This window comes from Haemaphysalis longicornis, unplaced genomic scaffold (assembly GCF_048455015.1).
Source record: "Haemaphysalis longicornis isolate Haplotype H1 unplaced genomic scaffold, Haemaphysalis longicornis Haplotype H1 scaffold_1, whole genome shotgun sequence".
NCBI classification, from domain to species: Eukaryota; Metazoa; Arthropoda; class Arachnida; order Ixodida; family Ixodidae; genus Haemaphysalis; species Haemaphysalis longicornis.
In genome coordinates this window covers 207,421,257-207,441,493 of record NW_027526203.1, presented here as the reverse complement: position 1 = coordinate 207,441,493, position 20,237 = coordinate 207,421,257, and the positions used below count along the sequence as shown (strand labels likewise).

Sequence of the window (20,237 nt, the reverse complement as noted above, 5' to 3'; positions counted from 1 at the left end):
AAAAAACAAAGGACTGGTGAGGTCCTTGTCGAGGTAAACGACTAGCAGCAGGCCACAAAGCTTCTAGCTCAAAACTCGACTGGCTGATCTGGACATCAGGGTCACAACCCATCCGAGCCTCAACAGCTCCTGGGGTGTGATCTCTGAGCTAGATCTCTTGAACGAAACGGATGCGGATCTCCTTGCGGGCTTTAAGGATCACGGTGTTACAGCCGTGAGGCGCATCACCATCTCCAGAGACGACAAGGAGATTCCGACCAAGCACATCATCTTGACCTTAAACCGCTCAACATTTCCACAACATATAAATGCCGGCTTTATCCGATGCTCCATCCATTCCTACATCCCGAACCCACAGCGCTGTTTTAAGTGCCAGCGGTTCGGGCACGGTACCAACTCTTGCCGTGGCCGAACAACCTGTGCAAAATGCGCGACCCAGGATCATCCTACCGACAACTGCCCATGCAACACCCTCTCTTGTGTCAACTGCCGGGGGCCGCATGCGGCATACTCCCGCAAATGCGAAAAATTTCAACTAGAAAAAAAGATAATCAACACCACGGTCACTGAGAACATCACGTTCCCAGAGGCACGAAAGAGGTTCGCCTCTTTCCCCCTGGGGAGGTACACCGACGCAGCTCGCCGGGGGGCGGAGCAGCGTCTGGTTTCCACAGGGACCCAGTTCAACGAGTCTGACTTGGTCCCTCCCCCACCCCCCACTTGGTTGCCTCAGGCAGCCCAACCCGTCACCACACCGCTTGCTGAGGCAGCAGCGGTTGTGGTGCCAACCACCTCTGTCGGGACCGGTGCCGCTCTCGTCCCTGCCTACCTGTCCTCCAGTGCGTTCGAGGGTGCCGAGGGGATGGACACCAAGAGCCCCGCATCGGCTCCCACCACCACCGCACCGCCTGTGCCACCTCTGGCGCCCCTGAAGCCCGCGGCGGTGGCAGCTCAAACAAAGGGCCCTCGAAGGGGGTCAAGTCCAGAGGGCCCGGTGCGTCGGGCACCCCTCTGACATCTGACGAGGAAATGGATGTCGGGCCGTTCCTGCCTGCAACGCAGCGCAAGGAGTGGACCCCGACGTCCAAGCCAACAGAGAGGCCCAAAAAGCCCCTTCCGAGAGTACAAGCCCCGAAAGACGGCACATGAACACACACGTACACACACTCCAGTCAGCCTAAAATGTAAATAATGGGAACAGAAAACATCATTCAATGGAACAGCAGAGACCTCCTTAAAAATCTTGACGATGTGTATGAGATGCTGCATGCCAATCAGCCAAGTATCATTTGTCTCCAAGAAACTCACCTCAATTCCAAACAAACAAACTTAAATAGGTACTATATGGTATTCAGAAAGGACAGGGTTGGCTGCACACACTCTTCGGGCGGTGTGGCCATTGTCACCCAGAAATCATTAGCATGTCACCCTGTCTCTTTAAACACTGTCCTTGAGGCTGTAGCAATCTGTACGATAATATATAATAGGTTGATAACGGTATGCTCCATTTACATCTCTCCTGATTTTGCACTTCTGAGCTCCGATTTCAAGGCACTGGTTGACCAGCTACCTGAGCCATACATCCTCACAGGAGACCTTAATGCGCTCAACTCTCTTTGGGGCTCCTCCCGAACGGATGCCAGAGGTCGCCTGATAGAGAAGTTTCTAACATTTTCTAGAGCATGCCTTTTCAACAAAAAACAGCCGACATACCATAACTTGGGACACAATATATACTCGCATTTTGACTTGGCTATTGGTTCTGCAGTTCTCTTTCCATGTCTTGCGGGGGGTGTGGGCACGGACCCATATGGTAGTGACCATTTCCCCACTTTACTAACGTATATAGTACGGGCCCAAGCAGTCTATCTTCCCATAAGAGGTTTTATGAATCAATAGCAAACTGGAACACATTCGCACAAACATCTAAACTACACCACACATCCATAAAACACCTACACGTGAAGGAAGCCGCCCAACTCATCATGGCGCACATCCTCGACACTTGCCAAAAGTTCATTCCTTAGGCCTCCAGTGCGTCCCGCAACCCAAGGAGGCCCTGGTGGAATGAGGACTGTAGGTGGGCGCGAGAGGCCTAGAACAAGGCGTGGGGTGTCCTTCGCTGGTACCCCACGCCGGATAACCTCATCTCGTTTGAACGGGCAAAGGCCTTTGGAAAGCGTGTGTGACGTGAGGCAAAAAGGGAGAGTTGGTGCGCTTTCCTTACATCCATTAACTCATCCACAGACACTCACAAGGTATGGACAAGAATACGTAAACTTAAAGGGCAACATACACATAGCCTGCTCCTGGTCAGTGCAACAGGGGACACACTCGAAGACCAGGCTAACACACTTGCACAACACTTCCAACATGTTTCCAGCTCTGCACACTACACAAACACTTTCCTGAAACATAAAAATGCTTGTGAAAAGAAGCCCCTACATGACAATAACAGGTTAAAATCTGGTTACAATTCTGAATTTATACTCTATGAGTTGAGGGCTGCCCTGAGCACTTGTGAACCTTCAGCTCCAGGTGCAAATAAGATTACATACACCATGATACCACACCTACACCCAGATACTCTTGAAACACTCCTACACCTATGCAACATATGGCTTTCGGGGCACATTTCAAAATCTTAGAGGAAGGCTATTGTAGTGGCGTGTCCCCCACTGGCACTCGTAAATGGCAAGGTTTTGTTTATGGAATTCAATTTTTGCAGAGTGATTGTCCATCTCATTCGCCCGGTGCATGAAAAACGTACCTGTCAAGAAGTATTCTCATACTGTTGCGTACCTGCAGGATGGGCACCCAGGATAAGGACTACCGCCAGTTCTCGCAGCAAGTGGAGCTGAAGACAGGAGGCCTCCACACGTCGGTTCACATCTCGCCCCACCCGACTGAGTTTGGGCGCTTTGAGCAGGTAAGGTAACGTGCTTACATAACTTTGATGTGAAAGGCGTTTGGTATGGGAGGGTAAAAGTACTAGGGGCATCTGTAAGGCCATATTGTCAGTACTATAAATTTGGAAAAGGCATTCACTACAGGCTCCAAATGAGCGCACGTCACTCCAGTTTTGTGGAATAGTATAAAAATTGTGTTACAGTCTAATCTCGCTACAGCGAAGTCCGCTTCAACGAAATTTCCGCTTGAACGAAATATTTCCAATTCCCCGTCAGCTAGCCATAGAAGTCAATGGAAGAAAGTCCTCACCACAACGAACCATTTGTCTGGCTTGCTTTCGCTTCAACGAAATTTTCACTGACTGGGGCTGGGTTTGAACAATTATTTTACAATAAAATAAGCATAGCACTAGCTATCTGTAACTTTTTATACATTCTGGACGCTTAGTTTCACCAAAAACATGCGCGGTGCACCCACACTCGCACCCAAAACAAAAATAAACTCATAAGTGGACGCCATTGTTTGATGGTGATGACGATGTGGCGGGCCGTCTTTACATGAGGTGCAGCCGAGTTCGCCAAGCCGGAGCTACAGCTAATCCGTATCCAGTTGAAATCGCGCGAATCTGTTCTGCTAGGTGCTGGCGCAGCGCCGTCATGTATGTGTTGTGAGCAGCTGTCCTTGCAGTTTTCCTTCTGGAATTCTTCAAAGTCAAAAGCATAAATGTTTTCGTGTTTAATCTTGATTCATCCTCATCCTATCTTAGTCTCTTAATCGCGAGCGTGCGGTCGCAATAAATGCAAGCACGCGACTTGCCTGCCAAGGTCAGTTGCTGCGGTGCCTAGTGAGAGGATAAGATAACGGCGCCTTTCCTGCCACAAGCGAGGGGGGCTTCCAACTGCCTAGCAGCTGTTTGCAAGTAATCAGCTCTGTGGAAACACCTTGTTGTACAGCAATACGCTTTGAAAGCACTTCCTCCTCAGTATCATGCTCTTTGCGTGCTAGCAAAAAAACAGATAACCATTGGTATGTTTGTTATCGGAATAAACACGAGGATACTGCGCGTCACTCCTTTTTCTAAACATTGTATTATGCTGCCAATGATGCGGAAATATCCGGGGCTATTTTTCTTGCCCTTCCGTGCTGTGTTGGGGCAGGTTTCGCCTCAACAAATTTTCTCTTCTACGAAATTTTTCGCACGTCCAGTCAATTTCGTTGTAGCAGGATTCGACTGTATTTATAATAGTGTGGACTCCTGCTAGAGCATCAAAGCAAAAAAAATGGCAGTGTCCATTGGTGAAGTTGAAGGCCAAGCAGTGATAAGATTTCGGTTTCATTTGCAGGGACACAATGTCAAGGAGATCAATGCCTAGCTTTTGATGGTATACAGTAACTGTGCCCAGCTTATCTGTGACCAGCTTGGCATGAATCTCTTTTGCATTATGCCCCTTCAAATGCAGCAGAAAGCATATCATTACTTGCAACTTCACTGATGGGGTCTACAATTTTTGTTTCGGTGGCATAGTTGGGGTCCACTTTATGCACCCTGCTGGAGCTTAGCAGGTTTCATCAGGGGGCTAGTCGTCTGTCCAGTTACTGCTCCTTTTTCCGTGATGGTTTTTGCCTCTCTTTCAAATTGTGCCACAAATGATTGTGAAGGGTGTGGGTAATTTGAAGTTGACTTTTTTTAAACACAAGTTTTTCGTTTATGACTGTGTAATTTTCCATCGAACAAGAATTTAGTGATGATGAAAAGCACAGTGTTTTGAACAAAGTAAAATGTTATGTTGGCTTTCTTGAATGCGATTGAGTACTAGAAAAGAAGAATCTAAAAAGAACCTAAGAAGGGCGGGCTGGAAGCAAAGAAAGTAGAGAGAAAACAAAAGTTTGTTGGTTGTCAAGTCAAATTTCAGGTACAGCCACGGCTTAATGTGAGCTGACCTCATTGTTATGATTGCCCGCATAACGAAAGTAGTGCAAATGTTGCGGGAATTCTATGAATGAATATTATGCACTTAACATTGCAATGCTTCTTGAAAAGCTGCACAAGCCTGTTGTGCCTACTGCGATTGATTGATTGATTGATCGATAGATCGATCAATCAATTCTTAATGGATTTTCAGTTTCAGTTGTTTGCATTCTTAGATGCATTCTTAGTTTGCATCAATTGACCGATTGATACGAACCAAGAATGCAAGCCAAGAATCAGCCAGATGTGTAGCTTGATCGATGAATTTAAGCTGTACATGTTGCTGATTCTTGGTATGCATTTTCATGCACTGTGCATAGAACAAGGTGTAAGAAGACATTGGACACTGATAGGCACAAAAAATACAGGGCACAGCATGATAAGCATGAAATGGATCAGTCAGAACGACTCTTAAAGGGGCACTGACACAAAAATTTTGCATCTTGTTTTTTTTGTTGCGATAAGTAGCTAGTGACCTACTTATAACCTGTAGAAACCTCATTTGCTTCAGCGTGCGACGGTTGTTTAATTAGAGGCATTTTCAATGCGGCCAGTCGCAGTTTCGGTTTCAGCGAGTGCCGCGAAACGAGGGATTTTGTGGATTTTGTGTGAACAAAGCTGACCACGTGACCGTCGGAGGGATATCACAGAGCAGAGCCGCCGTAGCACTGTCGAATCCGCATCGACGGCAGTTTCTGCGAATGCCCCCACGTACTGATCTCGTGAGGCGCTTAATTCAAAAGCGACCGTGGATGTGACGCAGGCGCTGCGAGTGCAAATGCTACCGCGGCTAAAGAACGACGCGCGACGCTCGAGACGGTGGGTGGCAAGACGCGCGCTGGGAGCAGCCGGCCGGTCTGCCTACAGGTCCGCCTACAGATGTGTTCGGCTCAGCACTGCGGCGGATATTCGAGTGCCGCTCTCGTAAGCGGTGCAGATGACAATTTTTAATGCAACCCGCCATCGCATCATTAACTCCTTTCTCATGTAAGCCACCATGGTCGGGACTTGGGGACAATTTCGTGCAGCGGTAACAAGCTATCACTCGAGCTACCTGCGCCGGCCTGGGCCACTTCGCGGCCGTGGCCGCCGCCTGCACAGCGACCGTGCGGCTAGCTCAGTGAGCTTTTCGTGCCTCCGGCGCGTTTTCGCATCCAATGGTAATAAACAGTAATAGAAACAGAGTGCCTGGAATCGCTGTAGAACTGTGGTCGAAACAGAGTGCCTGGAATCGCTGTAGAACTTTGGTCGCGGCCAGCTGCCCGATTAGCTGACGAAATCACGGCGCCTCCGCCGCCGACGATCGTGTCGTTCGTTCTCGAGAGCAGAAGCTCCGCCCTCCGGCACTCCGATTGGAGCGGCGAGACCGGCGAGCCAGCGAAAAACGCTGGTAGTGCGGAAGCGGCAAACACAAACTCGTGACGTGTTTGGATGTTGTTTATTTACAATTGTGCGTGGTCCTCTGCTGGCTGCTCGGTTGCGTTTCGCACACTTCAAAATTGATTTTAAATATATTCTAGGCTGTATTCGCTGCTGATATTTTGCAGATGATGATATGTGTTCCCACCAATCTATCTCCGAAGTTATCTCACCTTCAAAATTTTGTGTCAGTGCCCCTTTAAAAGTGTCCCCATAATTATTCCTGCAGACGCAAATCTTTCGACGAGTGACGTTTCATTATGGCTGTATTGAGTGACTTTCTTGCAGGGTGTGCTGTTGTCATCACATTGCTTGGAAGCCAACACGGAGGCCATGTTTTCTCTCTGGAAGGAGCTTTTCCTTAGGCAAGTGTCTTGCACTTCTTATGTCCTCACTGGTTGGGTGAGGTAAGACTATGGTTTGAGGCTGCACCTAGGGACATGTCATGTCAGGCTCTCCAAATGAAGTTAAGAACTTTGGTCCTGTTACTGAAGCAGCCCACTAGGATGGAGTTTGACCTGTAGTGAAGTACATAATGAGCACAATAAAGGCCTGCTTATAATGCAGACTTCTGTATCATACGAGAGGAGATTTGGGGTTAGTTTGAAGGGGAAAAAAAAAAAGGAAGTTTCATCAGTTCACATTGGGAGTCAAATTTGGTTGTGGCCCGGGAGGCGTTAAAATTTTAGTGACTCTACAGTGGAACATTGATTCTAAGTCCCCTGTTTATGGAACTACCCGCATTTTACGACAATTCAGCTCAAACCCATCAAATTCTGTGTTTGAAGCGATGTATTTCAAGTCCCGATCATATGGTGCATAACCACATGCATCCCGCTTTTATGATTGGTTACGAGAGGTGCTCACAGCCGAATAACATTGAGCAGATGACAAAAGAACTTTAGCCCCAAGTTGCGTGGGGTCAGGGCACCATTGCATCATTTGTTATCATTACTGTGGCTTTAAGCAGAGACTTTAATGTCTTTGAGCGTTCTCTTTTGTTTTGTTTTTTTAAATCCTTTGCTGCCATTACTTTTATTTTGATATGCTTTTCTGCGCTGGGCCGACTCAGGGCTTTCAACTTTCACACTCCTTCGCTTTCTGGGCTTAGTGAAAGCCACCATCACTGCCTGCCCATGTATATGTTGATCAATGCTTCATGTGCGTGCAGCATGGCAAAAAAAGAGAAGAAACAAGCAGAAACTGCGACACAATCATTCCGGATTGTGCTAGTTGCATACAGCCCAGCGCGAATGACCTCTCAGCGTGTGCGAAGTGTTTGGAGGCGTACGCAGTGGATGAATGCTATCTGCGTCACTGTAGATGCTCAAATGCGATGTGCTTTTCCCCCACCTTTGGAGCTAGCCTGGCTCGTGCCTGTATTATAAAAGGCATGTTCGTATCAGGTCGAGGGTCAGCTGATTCGGGACTGTGCCCGCAAGCAGTCGGTGCTTATGGCAACACCACGCCAACGAGGACTCGCCAGCTCATCAGTGTCAGTCTGTACACGTTATACGAACTCGCTCGTGGAGCAGTGAATGTTACAGCGCAAACATCGTGAATTCAGTATAGAAAACATTGCCCAAAAACGAATAAATAAGCTTAAAAAAGAAACAAAAAAACAAGCACTATCGGGGATTTGAACTTGCGAATTGCAGAACAAAATAGTAGCTAGTTCTCCAGACCACTGGGCCATAAGCCAGCACTGCTAGAAACAAAAATACAAAGTATATAATGTATAGCCAGTTTATATTTTTATTTAGTTATAGCATTTCAAGCAGCTTAGGTGACTGTTTTTTGAATAGCACTCATGTAATAAGCGTCCCCCAAATTCCCACAATACTATCTCATATCGAGCGACTGCATTTCTTAGGTGGAAAAGCGTTCACAGATGTGTGATAGTGCTGCTGACTGCTGTGGTTGTTCACTCAGCGCAAAACGTGCTTCCCGCACCTTGGTTTTAATCTGCACGATAAAAGTTGATTTTAATTCCTTAGTACCTATATTAACTCTGCTGACTGTTCTCCCGCCTTCAGTTGTCCTTAGATTTTTCTTCTAGTGTACCAGTCTGCGAAGCATCGCATGTGCTCTTGTGTGGAGCGACTTGGACTTGGAGCTTGGTACAGTCTACAAACTAACAAACTAGAGGCACATTCTACCAGGCACAAGCGTGTCGGGGCTTATTTTCAAGTAAGCGAACGAATTGCGACGACCCACCGGTGGCCGGCCAACTAAACGCTAGGCGTACTGTCGGAGGGTCGGCGAGCCGTGCAGCGGCGCAGTCAAGCTAAGCAATCTTCTTTTGACGTCATACGAAACGTCATAGGAAATTGGCAAGGAAAATGCAGAGAGGAGAACAGCATTTTTGAATTGATTTTTTTACTGAATAAAAAAATTGCATAAATGCAGCGAGAGCAGTCGAAAGATGGCTACAATTTGCGCTAGTTATCCCGCAATGTTTACAAATCACTTCAGTGTCCCTTTAAAGGAGGTGCAGTACAGGAACATTGCAACCATTGCGACCAACAAAAGGGCAGCTGCAAAATGTGTGCCACTGTCACCACTGTCATCCTTTTTTTTTTTTTTTTTTGCGCCAAGTTAATTGTTGCAAGTACACAACATCGTGAACAAGGACAGGAACAAAGCAGGTTGTCAGAAAAAGCACGCAATCTGGCTTATTAGCTGCAAGTTTGGCATGGTTACATTGCAGATGCTGCGTTGGGGAAATGGGCGAGTGCATAAATGACCGACTGAGAGACCACCGAGCAGTAGTACATACAGTTGCGGGGACCGGACATCTGGCTGATCACTGACACCACTGCACATGTACACCAGAGTTTGGGAAGACACTCGTCCTGCGCAGCTTTCATGCGCAAACAGATAGAGAAATATTCAAAGTGTACAAAATTAACAATGAGGCTGAAAGGTGTGGAAGCACGCCTTCACTGACTCTATCGACAAAAGAACTCGCTTATTTAAAAGGGACCATGAAGACAAAATACAAGTTTGGTTAAAAAAAAAAGTGCTTGCCCTGATAACAATGACACCAATTTTATTTCAAACTTCAAAGAATTAAAGAGACATTAATAAAAAGATGAAACAGTGGTGACTCGTTAACCACTTTTTTTTTTATTTGAGATAGAATGCCCGTTGGCATAAAATAACCTATTTACAGGTAGAGATGGGCACCCGTCTCACAGAGGAAGGCAAGAAGGGAGCAATGGTGGGGTCTCCAGAGCCACTGCTGGAGGTCGGGGGGTCTTCCAGGGTGGAGGCCTGTGCCTCTCAGGTGTCGCTTTCTGGCTGAGTTTAGTGCAGGACACGCCCATATTAGGTGGTCCGCATCAGCTTGTGTGGCAGGAGCTGTGCAGAAGGGACAGGTGTCATTGAACGGGGCATGGTATGGTAGCGTGGTGGCCACGCCCGGGTCACAGCAGGTGAAAGCGCCACGCCACTCCAAAGCGGAGCCTGCGCAGCAAAACCTCTTTCCATTGAGCAAGTCTGCTGGGGAGGTCCGTTCCACACGGTGGGATGAGGGCATGTGTGGCGCGGCGCAGATCGTCCTTCCGTTGGAGAAAGTTTTCTATTGGACCGGTTGTTAACATTGGCAGCGGCCGAGGAATATTCGTTTCGCCGGCGTCTCTATGATGTCGCAGAATCTTTTTTGTGTGATTGGCAGCCGCCGACCTAAGCCAGCGCCAAGAAACATGACTGGGTGATTGTAGTGTGGCTTCTAGTTCCAGTTGATCGTTTCTTTTGAATGCTAACATGCAGTTAATACACTGATAAAAATTTTTTAAGTGCTCACCCTTATTACATCACTGAAAAGCAAAATCCGCCTTTTTCATTGCGCTGTGGCGGCCTCTGGTGGCACTGCTGAAAAGCGATGTGGCAAGGGTGCAAGTGGGCCGCCACTGCAGCGGAAGGGGAATCAGGGCTGAGTTGCTGGTGTTTATTTGTTTCACGTGAATTGTATAGCCAGCCTAAGGCTGCAAAAGGAATAACTATGATGTAAGATGTACATTTTCAATGTGGGAAACATCTGAACAAGCTTGCGATGCTCGTTTCTTTCTGCAGTGGTTCCGCAAGTGTCAGTACCGGAGGGTGGCTAGCTGAGGCTGTAGAGGTGATCTTCTCGCTGCATTTGTTTCTTTTTTCTTTCTGGCTCGTAAAAGGGAAAGTAGGGGGACATCGACATCTTTCAGAAAGCAGCATAAACGCATGCACCTAATGTGGCCTTTATAAAAATCATTGGTTGATGCTGGTATGAGGATTTCAGCGATGCGAAAAATTATACGTGGCTGCATATTTGCTCAATTCCGCTGTTCTTTTTTTCTTCTCTGTTTCTGTCGTAACGAGCATGAATGCATGTGGAGATGAGATTACTTTTGTGCGCGTTTTGACCGAAGCAAGTGAAGTCCAAAGTGACCGAAGTCCCAATTGTATCTCAGAAAATTGCTTTTTGTGGTGCATTTCTATTTATAACCATAGTTGTTCATTCTAGTCGCATGATTGCACTTTCTTCTTTAGACGAACTGTCAGTTTGGAAAGTTGGTATTGGTTCATTCCTTTTACACAGCAGCAATATCACGAGCGAAAAAAAAAATTGTGCTCGGGAACTACATTTCTAGTGAAATCGCACGCTCCTCATCATTTGGATCAATATATTTCCCAGCATTGAAGGGCTGTATGGAGATTACAATGAAAAAAGAAATGCATAACTTTCCGTAAAGCATGCCAGGACAAAAATGTAAATATACAGTTGATCCTCGTTATAAGAGACATGGATGTAAGAGCCAAATGGGTATATGAGTATAAGGGACACTATTCACCCATATGGTTGGCTGCCCTATGTTTCCCATTATATTGACCTCTTTTATAACAGACATTGGATGTAGACAGTTGGTTACAAGGGACAAGTTGTCCTTGAAATTTTGTCAACAATTTCACTTGTAACAGGCATTTTAACTTAAGATGCGGTGCCACCAGTCCCTAGCTGCAGTTGCTCCCGTTGTGGAAACAAAGGGGGACGACAGACGCCCGCACTTGCTATTTTTATTATAACTTCAGCAAACACACAGTGGTTCAGTCAGCCATGAAACGACAACGAAAAGCCCTGCCAATGGAAATGCAAACTTACAGAAGTGGTTGAAGCTTACTGGCATCCATTGGAGCGCAACCGCACATGCGGGCTCTCCCACTCGCGGAGCTCCCAATCAAGAAGCATTGCAGGTGTCGGTCCTGCAGGCCTGATGAATAGCCAGAGCACGCAGCGGAAGAAGCTGTGCTCTCTTGCTATTCATCAGGCTTGTGAACTCGACATCTACGATTCACCTTCGCAAGCAGTGAAAGAAGAGAAAGCTTGTACAAGCTGTTGTAAAGAACAGTGTATGTACATACAGTCATGAATCAAACAACGATTCAGAACTGTTTCATAAATTCTTGAGGCCAAACATAAATTAGAATGAATCTCTTGCCACATGCTGTAGCATTCTTTTGAGCTTGTTTTAGTCAAATGGTGCCCGCATTGAACTAGGGGTTGACCAATTAGTGAAAACATGGTTCCCTGCTTATAAGAGACATCTCGTATAAGAGACAAAGACTGCTCCCCGGTACATGTCTCTTATAAAGGGGTTCAACTGTATATATATATATATATATATATATCCCCAAAAAGATTCGAACCACCACATTCGGGCGGTGCGCTGTGTCAGACGCTCTGCACCACTTGGCCAAGGCGCAGCAACTGACCCTACTTGAATGCCGTGGACACAAAGCTAAAGCTTAGCTTATATTATGTTTTGCACCTCTCTGAAGAAGTTTTTTATAGCTTTGCTGGCACAGAAACTAAAAGTCTACTAAAAGTCTCTTGACCCCCACGAATACTTGATACACAGAGACTGCATACGTTACTTATTAAGCCAGGAAATACGATCCCAAATTTTAGCTCACAAGCAGTTTGCGAGTCCACCCGTCGGTCGAAAAAAATGCTCTTCATACATTTGCTTTGCGCTTTACGATGAAAACATTAGTTGATTTTGATTCTTCGTTTCCTAGATTGAGTAACTCTTCATGTGGACTTAACATGCCTTACATTTTCTATAAGCGTGCCAGCCGTGCTTGCATATGCCGCTTCAGTTAAGCGAAATCAGAGAAGCGTCGCTAGCCACGAAATACGGAACGCATACCAAGTGTAAAGGTACTTTCACTGCATTGATTTTACGAAGGTTATTATGCTCTACGAAACTTACAAAATAGAGGCACATTCATCGCGGCCTGCATCTTGTCGGGGCCGACTGGCCGCCGTAGTAAACGAGCCTGTCATACTACGGCAACTCTCGTTCAGCCATTGTATTTGAATTGTCGTCGGAGTAATATGACAAGGCGATCTCGGGATTTGGCGTGTCAGCAGGTTGTCATCCCCGGTGGTGTGAATGCCTGGTGTGACTGTGACAGCAGTCACACCAGCAGTCGGGTCACCACAGAGCAGACTAGCCGACCCCTGCCGGACTGTTTCTGGCTTCCTCCGCCAGGGCCATGCACATGCACAGTAGCGTTGTGAAAAAGGCGGATTTGAAAGTTTTTGCGTTTTTACGGTTTAAAAAGCGTCTTTTGTGGCTGGAATGGAGCTGTGTGAGTTCTTTCTAGTTCTTTCAAATTGAACAAAGTTGTAGTTTGCATTCATGGCCCCTTTTTATGAAGTGAGCATGCCAATCTATTGTGAATGAAAGCATGTTTTTTTTTTTTTGAGTCTCGATGAGTTTCTTGTTCAATGTTTTGTTTTGTAAAATATCAATTTATGTTCAGTGCCTGCCTTGTTTGCATGCTTCTCCTGTGCTCCAGTCTTATTTTTGCACTAAGAAAATATGCATAAGTTACTGCAGTTTTTCTCCGTAAGCTCACATGAAAGTTCATGAAACTGCCATTTATATTTCATTTGGAAATTGTATTAACCATATAACTTGTGAGAGTATATAGTTGTACCCTAATTTAACACTAATACCCTGTTATTAGTTAAAAACAGTATAATGAAGCACTCATAGTAGAGGTCCCCATGTAAAATGAAAGTTGCCCTGTATAAAAGTTAATTCATATTAACCACATGTATGAGCGATATGTATTAACTTTATATGGTAAAAAAATTGAAACTCATTCAAAAGAGTTTGCATTTTTTATGGCATAAAACAAACATGCAGAAGCTATTCTGCTGCTTTTAGCTTTATTGATGATCTTATCAATAACTTTTGTATGTTGGTTGTATGCCATAAAAATGCAAACTGTTTAATGAGCCTTAAATTTTTCTACAGGCCAGTTACTGAAGCATGCTGGAAGAACTGTAAATTTCAGTTTTCTTGTTGTATATCACTAAATATTTGCTTCAATTTGAAAAGCTTATATTTGAAACTATTTAGACTAAATCATTATTCGCTTCATGTTCGTTTCGAAAGCAAAAATCACTTAGGGGGAAAGTTGGTCTAGTTAGTAACAAGCATAATAAGACATGATTACTAGTGAAACCAAAACAGAGACAGGAGGAAGAATACTGGATGACTGGACAACGAATCATTAGTCTCACACACCTATTAAATTTGCATCTTTACAGTCGTTTAAAAGCTCAAATTTTTTAGTCCACAAGCCAGCTATGCATGGTGTTTTCTTGTGTTGCAGATAAACTAAGGTCCTAGACTTGTACTAAATAGTCAAATAATGAATTACTTTGGCTAAACTATGTAATGCAGCCACAAATAAAAATTACACAAATTCACAGTGGTGTCCCTTTTCACACAGCACACTTATTTGCAAGTCTTCTATCTAGAGAGGCAATGAATTGTAAGGGCATGGGTGCCTCGGTATATGTGACGTTTTGACTGCCTAGATAGTGAACTGTGTTATTACAGAAGAACTGGAGGGCCTTCACATGCTTGTGTGCATCTATTAGCACACTGCAGGCTTAAAGTTTCTGGGCTACTGTTCTGGGAACCAAGCACAAGCAAGGAGTTGGTAGAAGTGCAAGGTTTTTCAACCTTCACATCACATCCTTCTGTACACCTGGATGATCGCTTGCAATCGCTAATGCAGGTTAAAGCTGGAAGACGATGAGCGCTTGACACAGCTGGTGCAGATGTGTGCTGCGGGCTTGGCCCAGACGCTGGCGGATTCTGGCCACCAGTATGCCATGGCACAAGCCGAGAGCTACCTGAACGCCTCCGCCCAACTCCAAGAAGAGTTCACGGGGGTGTCTCTGGTGAGCCCTGTTGCTTCTTATTGTGTTTCCTTTAAGGCAAAAGCCTTAAACGGCCTATTGAGCAAAATTGCCGGCTTCTCTAACAGAAATGGTTTCTTCAGAAGCATTCCATGCCACGAAAAGTTCTATAGCGCGAGCTGAACCAATAGCGAGAGGTGACCCCCTAGGAAGCATTCCACACTGTGAGCTTGAATTCTGCGGCAGCAAGAGGTGGCCACCAGTATCACAAATGGCGTGAGTGAAAAACTATAGTGAAACGAGCAAAGAGACAAGCAGCAAAATCCAGCATCGTCTTCAACTCTCCCATTACACTGGGACAGGAATGAACAGTGACAAAACGCGCATGGGACACATTGAAGTCATTCGAAAGTCGTTAGGGCAACCGCAAAGCAAGTCCTTCCAAGTGGCAAGATTACAAAACTTTTTGATAAGCAAGGCGTCTCAGGCGTTCAGCTGGACATTCATGCTTTCGCATTCACAACCCATAAGAAGCACTTAGGTGGCCACAGACTTTTTTTTTTCTCTCTCTCTCTTTCTTTCCATATGCACCACCCTTGCTGTGCTCTGTGTCCCTTGTTGTAAGGCGCTCACAGTTGTTACTCCCTCCTCAAAAGAAAATCTCCTCTCTTAGAAAGCAGGATGGAAAAAGTTCCTACTTTACTATGAAATTGTCGATAATTTGGGCACAGCCACTGTTCCCTTTATTGCCTCCCTCACATTCGTTCCTTATGTTTTGTGGCACAAGCAACAAAGGCCTTTGTCCACCTTCCCCTCCCGACATTACTTATGGCAGACAGGGACACCCTGTGCAAGAATTGGAGGCTAGCTACAGACTTAAAGGGACCCTGCAGCACTTATCATCGACTACTTGGAATGTATTTTGGGGTAAATTCTATTGTTCCAGCAATCTCCTCCCGCAAGAGTTATGAAAATCCGTTCACTATCACAGAAACTACACGTGATGAGAAATCGCACACAATCGTTCCCTTTCAACTCAACCGCAGACAACACGATGAAAGCTGCGCACTCTCTCCCGGAGAGGGGGGCAGCTCGCAGGGGTGAGACAGCTGCGCATATTGCGCAGTTTTGATACAAATTTGTTTTCCTGCGCCAGGCTGCTCCAAAAGCTTGAAAATCGCAAAAAATTGCGCCAAACTGCTCCAAAACAGTCTGAGAGCCAAGGATTTTAATGCTCCCGTCAGTCTCAGTGGGGAAAAATGCTTACTGACGGCATAATTTTCCAGCACCCCCAAGGTGATGCTGTTTGTAAAGGTTTGGTTGATTGATCATTCAATAAAACACCGCATAAAACTGCCTCCGTGATAGTTTTTTTTTTTTTTTTCGAAAGTCACGTCAGGTTGCACATGTTACATTCTGCGAGTTTTAAAGTTTCCCTATCGAAAAGCATTCCAAAGTCCTGTAGAAAAAATGCTTATGCGTACTGAGGCGACAAACTACTTGTGCAAGTTGACGAAAAAACGGCAATTTTCGGAGCGCCTTATCTCTGGAACGACATCAGCGTTCAGCGGGCGCCGCCATCTTGGTGTGGTGAAGATTGGAAAACATGGCCGCCGGGTGAAGCAGTTGCGCAGGCTGAGTGCTCTTCGCCGATTTGTACCGAGGTTTTGGTTATGGGGGTGGCTGGGTTTACATTTAGTCGTTTGATCTGTTGCGGGAAGCTGCGCGACTCGAAAGACGGGAGTTCATCAAAAACAACGTGGTGCCGGCGAATTCGCCGTGTTTCGGCATTGAGTGTGAGGCGCGGTGCGTGCTTGAAGTGAAATTTCGCACTCGTTGCGGTGTTATAAAACGCTGATTTATTGCTGCCTCTGACAGCAAGCTTGCGAGCGGCGGGAATGGGACGATAGACGCTGCAGAAGTGGCGGCGCAGGCTACATCGCCGCAAAATATTCAAGCAGTGTCCGAGGACGGGCTGTTATTGCACGCTAGTAATTTATTATGGTTCATCTATCTGAAGTGAAATTTGGAGCCAAGAGGGAGGTGGCTGAACATACCAACGTTACTCAAATTACGATCGTAGTGAACGTGTACCTTGGGGATTGAAATGGGGAGAAAGGGGGGGGGGGGGGGAGGGGGGGTGCGACGACTGTCGCCTCGCTTCGCGCAACTTTTGTCGTGGCTCTACACTTGTGCGTAAAGCCGGGTCTGGGATTGCAAAAATAATAATTTAGGCATTCACATGATAATAAAAATGCCTTGGAGTTGCTTAGTTTTTCATTTCGATATTCTCAACGGCGCTCCACGCTATCTATGCATAGAGCCTAGAAATTTAAAAATGGCTTGTAAAAATGTACCAATTGTGATACTCTGCTAGAAAAACTTTATTGATAGCTGTTTCAGAGTTATGTGCGTTCAAAACCAATTAAAAGGTGCACTTCCCTCCTCTCCCCCCCCCCCCCCCCCGCCTGATTTGCCAGAAATTTGGTTTTTTAGGCTCCTAAGGTGACATAATAAATGTCGTTCTTCTGCTCCAAATCAAGGTTCTCCTGCTCCAAAATCGAGATTTTGCTGCTCCGAAAACTGCTCCCAAATCTGGTTCAGCTGTCTCACCCCTGAGCTCGTGATAATCACTTTGGCTGCCTTCGATATATCACAGGCTGGGGAGTTTTCTCCTTTTCTCCCGCCTGTGGTTTGGAAACCTTGGGACCTCCTCCTGTAAATTCACCCCAATGTTAATACAGTCTTGTACTTTCCTGAATAAACGTGGAGGGATCTATTTCCGGTATAGTGCAACAAAAAAGCAGGCATGGCTGCCTGGTCTCAAAGGCACACTCAGGCTGGTAGGGCGTTTTTTAAGCAATAAATGTTTGTTGCCGAGTGGTCTGGTTGAACTCAAAACACAAAAGATAAGTCAAAACTGTTTGTACAGGTTCAGGCATAAAAGAGGTTATGCACAGTGCCGACGATGGCGGAGCGTCAGAGGAAATGCGAAAAATAAGCCATGAAGTTGACCAGCCACAGCCAATAGGACAGCCACCGCACAAAGGACGTAATTTCGGCGGTGCCAGTAGTGCATAATGAGGAAAATTGAAGACAGCACGGTTGGTTTTTTCCACATCTTTCACAGCGAGTTGTGCTCACCGCTTCACCTGCACGTGTAATACTTCACTCAGGTATTTTTGGCAGTAGAATGTAAACATCGTGCAGGTTTATTTGCACTGCTCAAAGAGTGTTGCAGGGTCCCTTTAATGTAGCCACTGTTTTTGACTGTAGGAAGGTGACTGTTTGTATACCCCATTTATAGAATAGTCACGTAGTCTCAGGTTTGTTGTAGTCCTTTTGACCCCACTAGGCAGTGATGCGTTTTGGCATGTTCACTCGCTACAAAATGTCGGGTCCAGTGCTTATAGCGGAAGCATACTCGCCTCTAATCTGATATCTTTGCAAGGCTCTTGCTTTTCATTGTGCACTGCATTGGAGCATTGAGGTGGTAATGCATATTCAGGCAGGTGCTTACGTGAATCGTAGAACAGTGAATCATGGATGGGGAAATTTTGTTGCTTTGCTTTGTTTTGAGAAGAGAGCAGGAGAGGGTACTGGACAAGGCCTCTTCCTGCCTATCATCAAGTAAAGGGTACCAATAATTAGGTACTTCTTTTTTTTAAAGTGTTACATTAAGGTCACAAAGCTTCAGCATCTGCTCTGGCCACTGTCATCACACCCGCCGTGGTGGCTCAGTGGCTAAGGCGTTGCGCTGCTGAGCACGAGGTCGCGGGTTCGATTCCCGGCCGCGGCAGCCGCTTTTCTGATGGAGGCGAAAAGCAAAAACGCCCGTGTGTACGAGATTTCGGCGCACGTTAAAGATCCCCAGGTGGTCAAAATTCATCCGGAGCCCTTCACTACAGCGCGCCTCATCGCCTGCGTTGCGTTGGCGCGTTTGCAAACTACAACTTTGTTCAATTTGAAAGAACTCTCAACTCACTGTCATCAACCATTTTTCAGTGCCCCTGCACATAAAGAAAAACAAAAGAAACAACTGGAAATTTTGGTTTTTAGCTTTATTTTAATTTTTTATGCCCCGTCCTCCCCCCCTCCTGTTTTACCCTTGAAACAATCCTGCATACACCTCTGCTAAGAACTGCTCCAGAAATTTGATGTAAGCTATCCCCACACACATATTCTGTGTAGTTCCTGTTTTCTGTATCTCAATTTCTGTTTGGAAGCCTTCTCTCGCAAGGAGTTGAAATGCGTCGAGTGTTATTTCTTTTATTCCCCTCCCTTCTTCTTCCCTCCTTCAGATTACGCAGATGAAAACTCTGGCTGAAGCTCCCAGCCTCAAGTTTTTGCTGCCACAGCTGAGGGCCCTGGCTGATGCATTGCTGAAGAAGGATTCCATTAGGTGAGAGCTGCAGAGCTGGTTGTCAAGCTGCTCTAAACACCTGAAAGGTTGGCTGTCACTGGCAGGGGCAGATTTGATTGTGTTTTTATGAGTTGAATGTGTAAATACAATCAAACCTGGTTATACCGAACTCGGAAAAAAAACTTCTGTCAGTTCGATATAGGGGATGTCATAAAAGAACATTGCATTTTTAAAAACACTTTATTGGTGAAACTGCCTCGATTTCGCACGAAATATTCCTGTATCTTCTGCTTGAACAGCCTGGCTGCCCTAGACAGTACACACTTCTCCACATTGTCTAAAGGTCTGAGCAGCTGAGGCTGCAACCTTTCACATTTGCAAAGAAGCTCCGGACTAGTGTGAGTGCACCCGTCACTTCAGAGGTTGCGAGAAAAGGATGTAGTTGCTTTCCTTGTTGCACCCACTTTTACTTGCGCTCGGTACAGTGTCAGCAAGGCAGTCTTCCAAACTCTCCCATGGTCGGTGACACTATCGGCCACACACACAAACTTGCCAACCGTTAATCCGGCAATGGCGTCCGAAAATTCTGATAGCTCGCTTCACACTTTGGCAACACCGGCGGTGGCTTTGTTGCACTCCTCATGATTTTCAGTCATCACAGGCACGCGCGAACCGGCAGATTTGAAGCAATTTCTGGCAGTTTCTTTTGTAACATCTTCTTAGAACCTGCTTCGACAAGGTGTTCTCAGAAATCTCATGCCTGACGGGGACATCCGATGTATCACCAAGTTCGACACGAGTTACGATTGCCAGCTTCACGGTGAAAGGCAAATTTAACCACTTCACACTAGCTAGAGCCACCTAATACTGTATTTACACAATTGTAGGCCAACCCCTTTTTTCAAGTTTAACAATCCAATGTTGGGGGTCGACTTAAAATCGAAATCAAACTTTGTGCCGCTAAATCAGGGGTGCTACGAGTTGGGGAAAGCATAACGCCCTCATTTCTATGTTTACAGTCGAAGCGTAGCGTTTACCATTGCATACATTCTGGCGTCAATAAAGGTGGTGCTGACATTGAAAGTTGGCGTTCCCGATCTGTGCCCTTTGTCCACTGTACCTAGAGCGGCTAACCTTCCACCATTGCGTTCGGAAGTGTACTGAAGAATGTGATATGACTGTGGCTACGTTAGCGCCGTGCATTGAATCAAGGGATTCGCTAATACTCATTTTGTATATTAGAGACGAACAAAAGGCTTCTTGAATGCAAGTAACGTACTCATGAATGAAAGGAAATCACAAGCTGCCTGTTGCCCATAAGCGGCTGGGCTAAACCACTTTGAGGGGTGTTCCGGTGGAATTTCTCCTCCGCC

At 45.9% G+C, this 20,237-nt stretch overlaps 1 protein-coding gene across 1 annotated transcript in view; it reads left to right on the top strand.

Moving 5' to 3' along the window:
* Positions 1-20,237, top strand: part of LOC144156877 (presequence protease, mitochondrial-like) — a 229,479-nt gene that overhangs the window by 134,244 nt on the left and 74,998 nt on the right. Inside the window, exons 17-20 of the mRNA XM_077688398.1 lie at positions 2,809-2,929; positions 6,587-6,663; positions 14,378-14,543; positions 18,803-18,903. Coding sequence (XP_077544524.1) covers positions 2,809-2,929; positions 6,587-6,663; positions 14,378-14,543; positions 18,803-18,903 — 465 coding nt within the window. The remainder of the gene's footprint in view (positions 1-2,808; positions 2,930-6,586; positions 6,664-14,377; positions 14,544-18,802; positions 18,904-20,237) is intronic.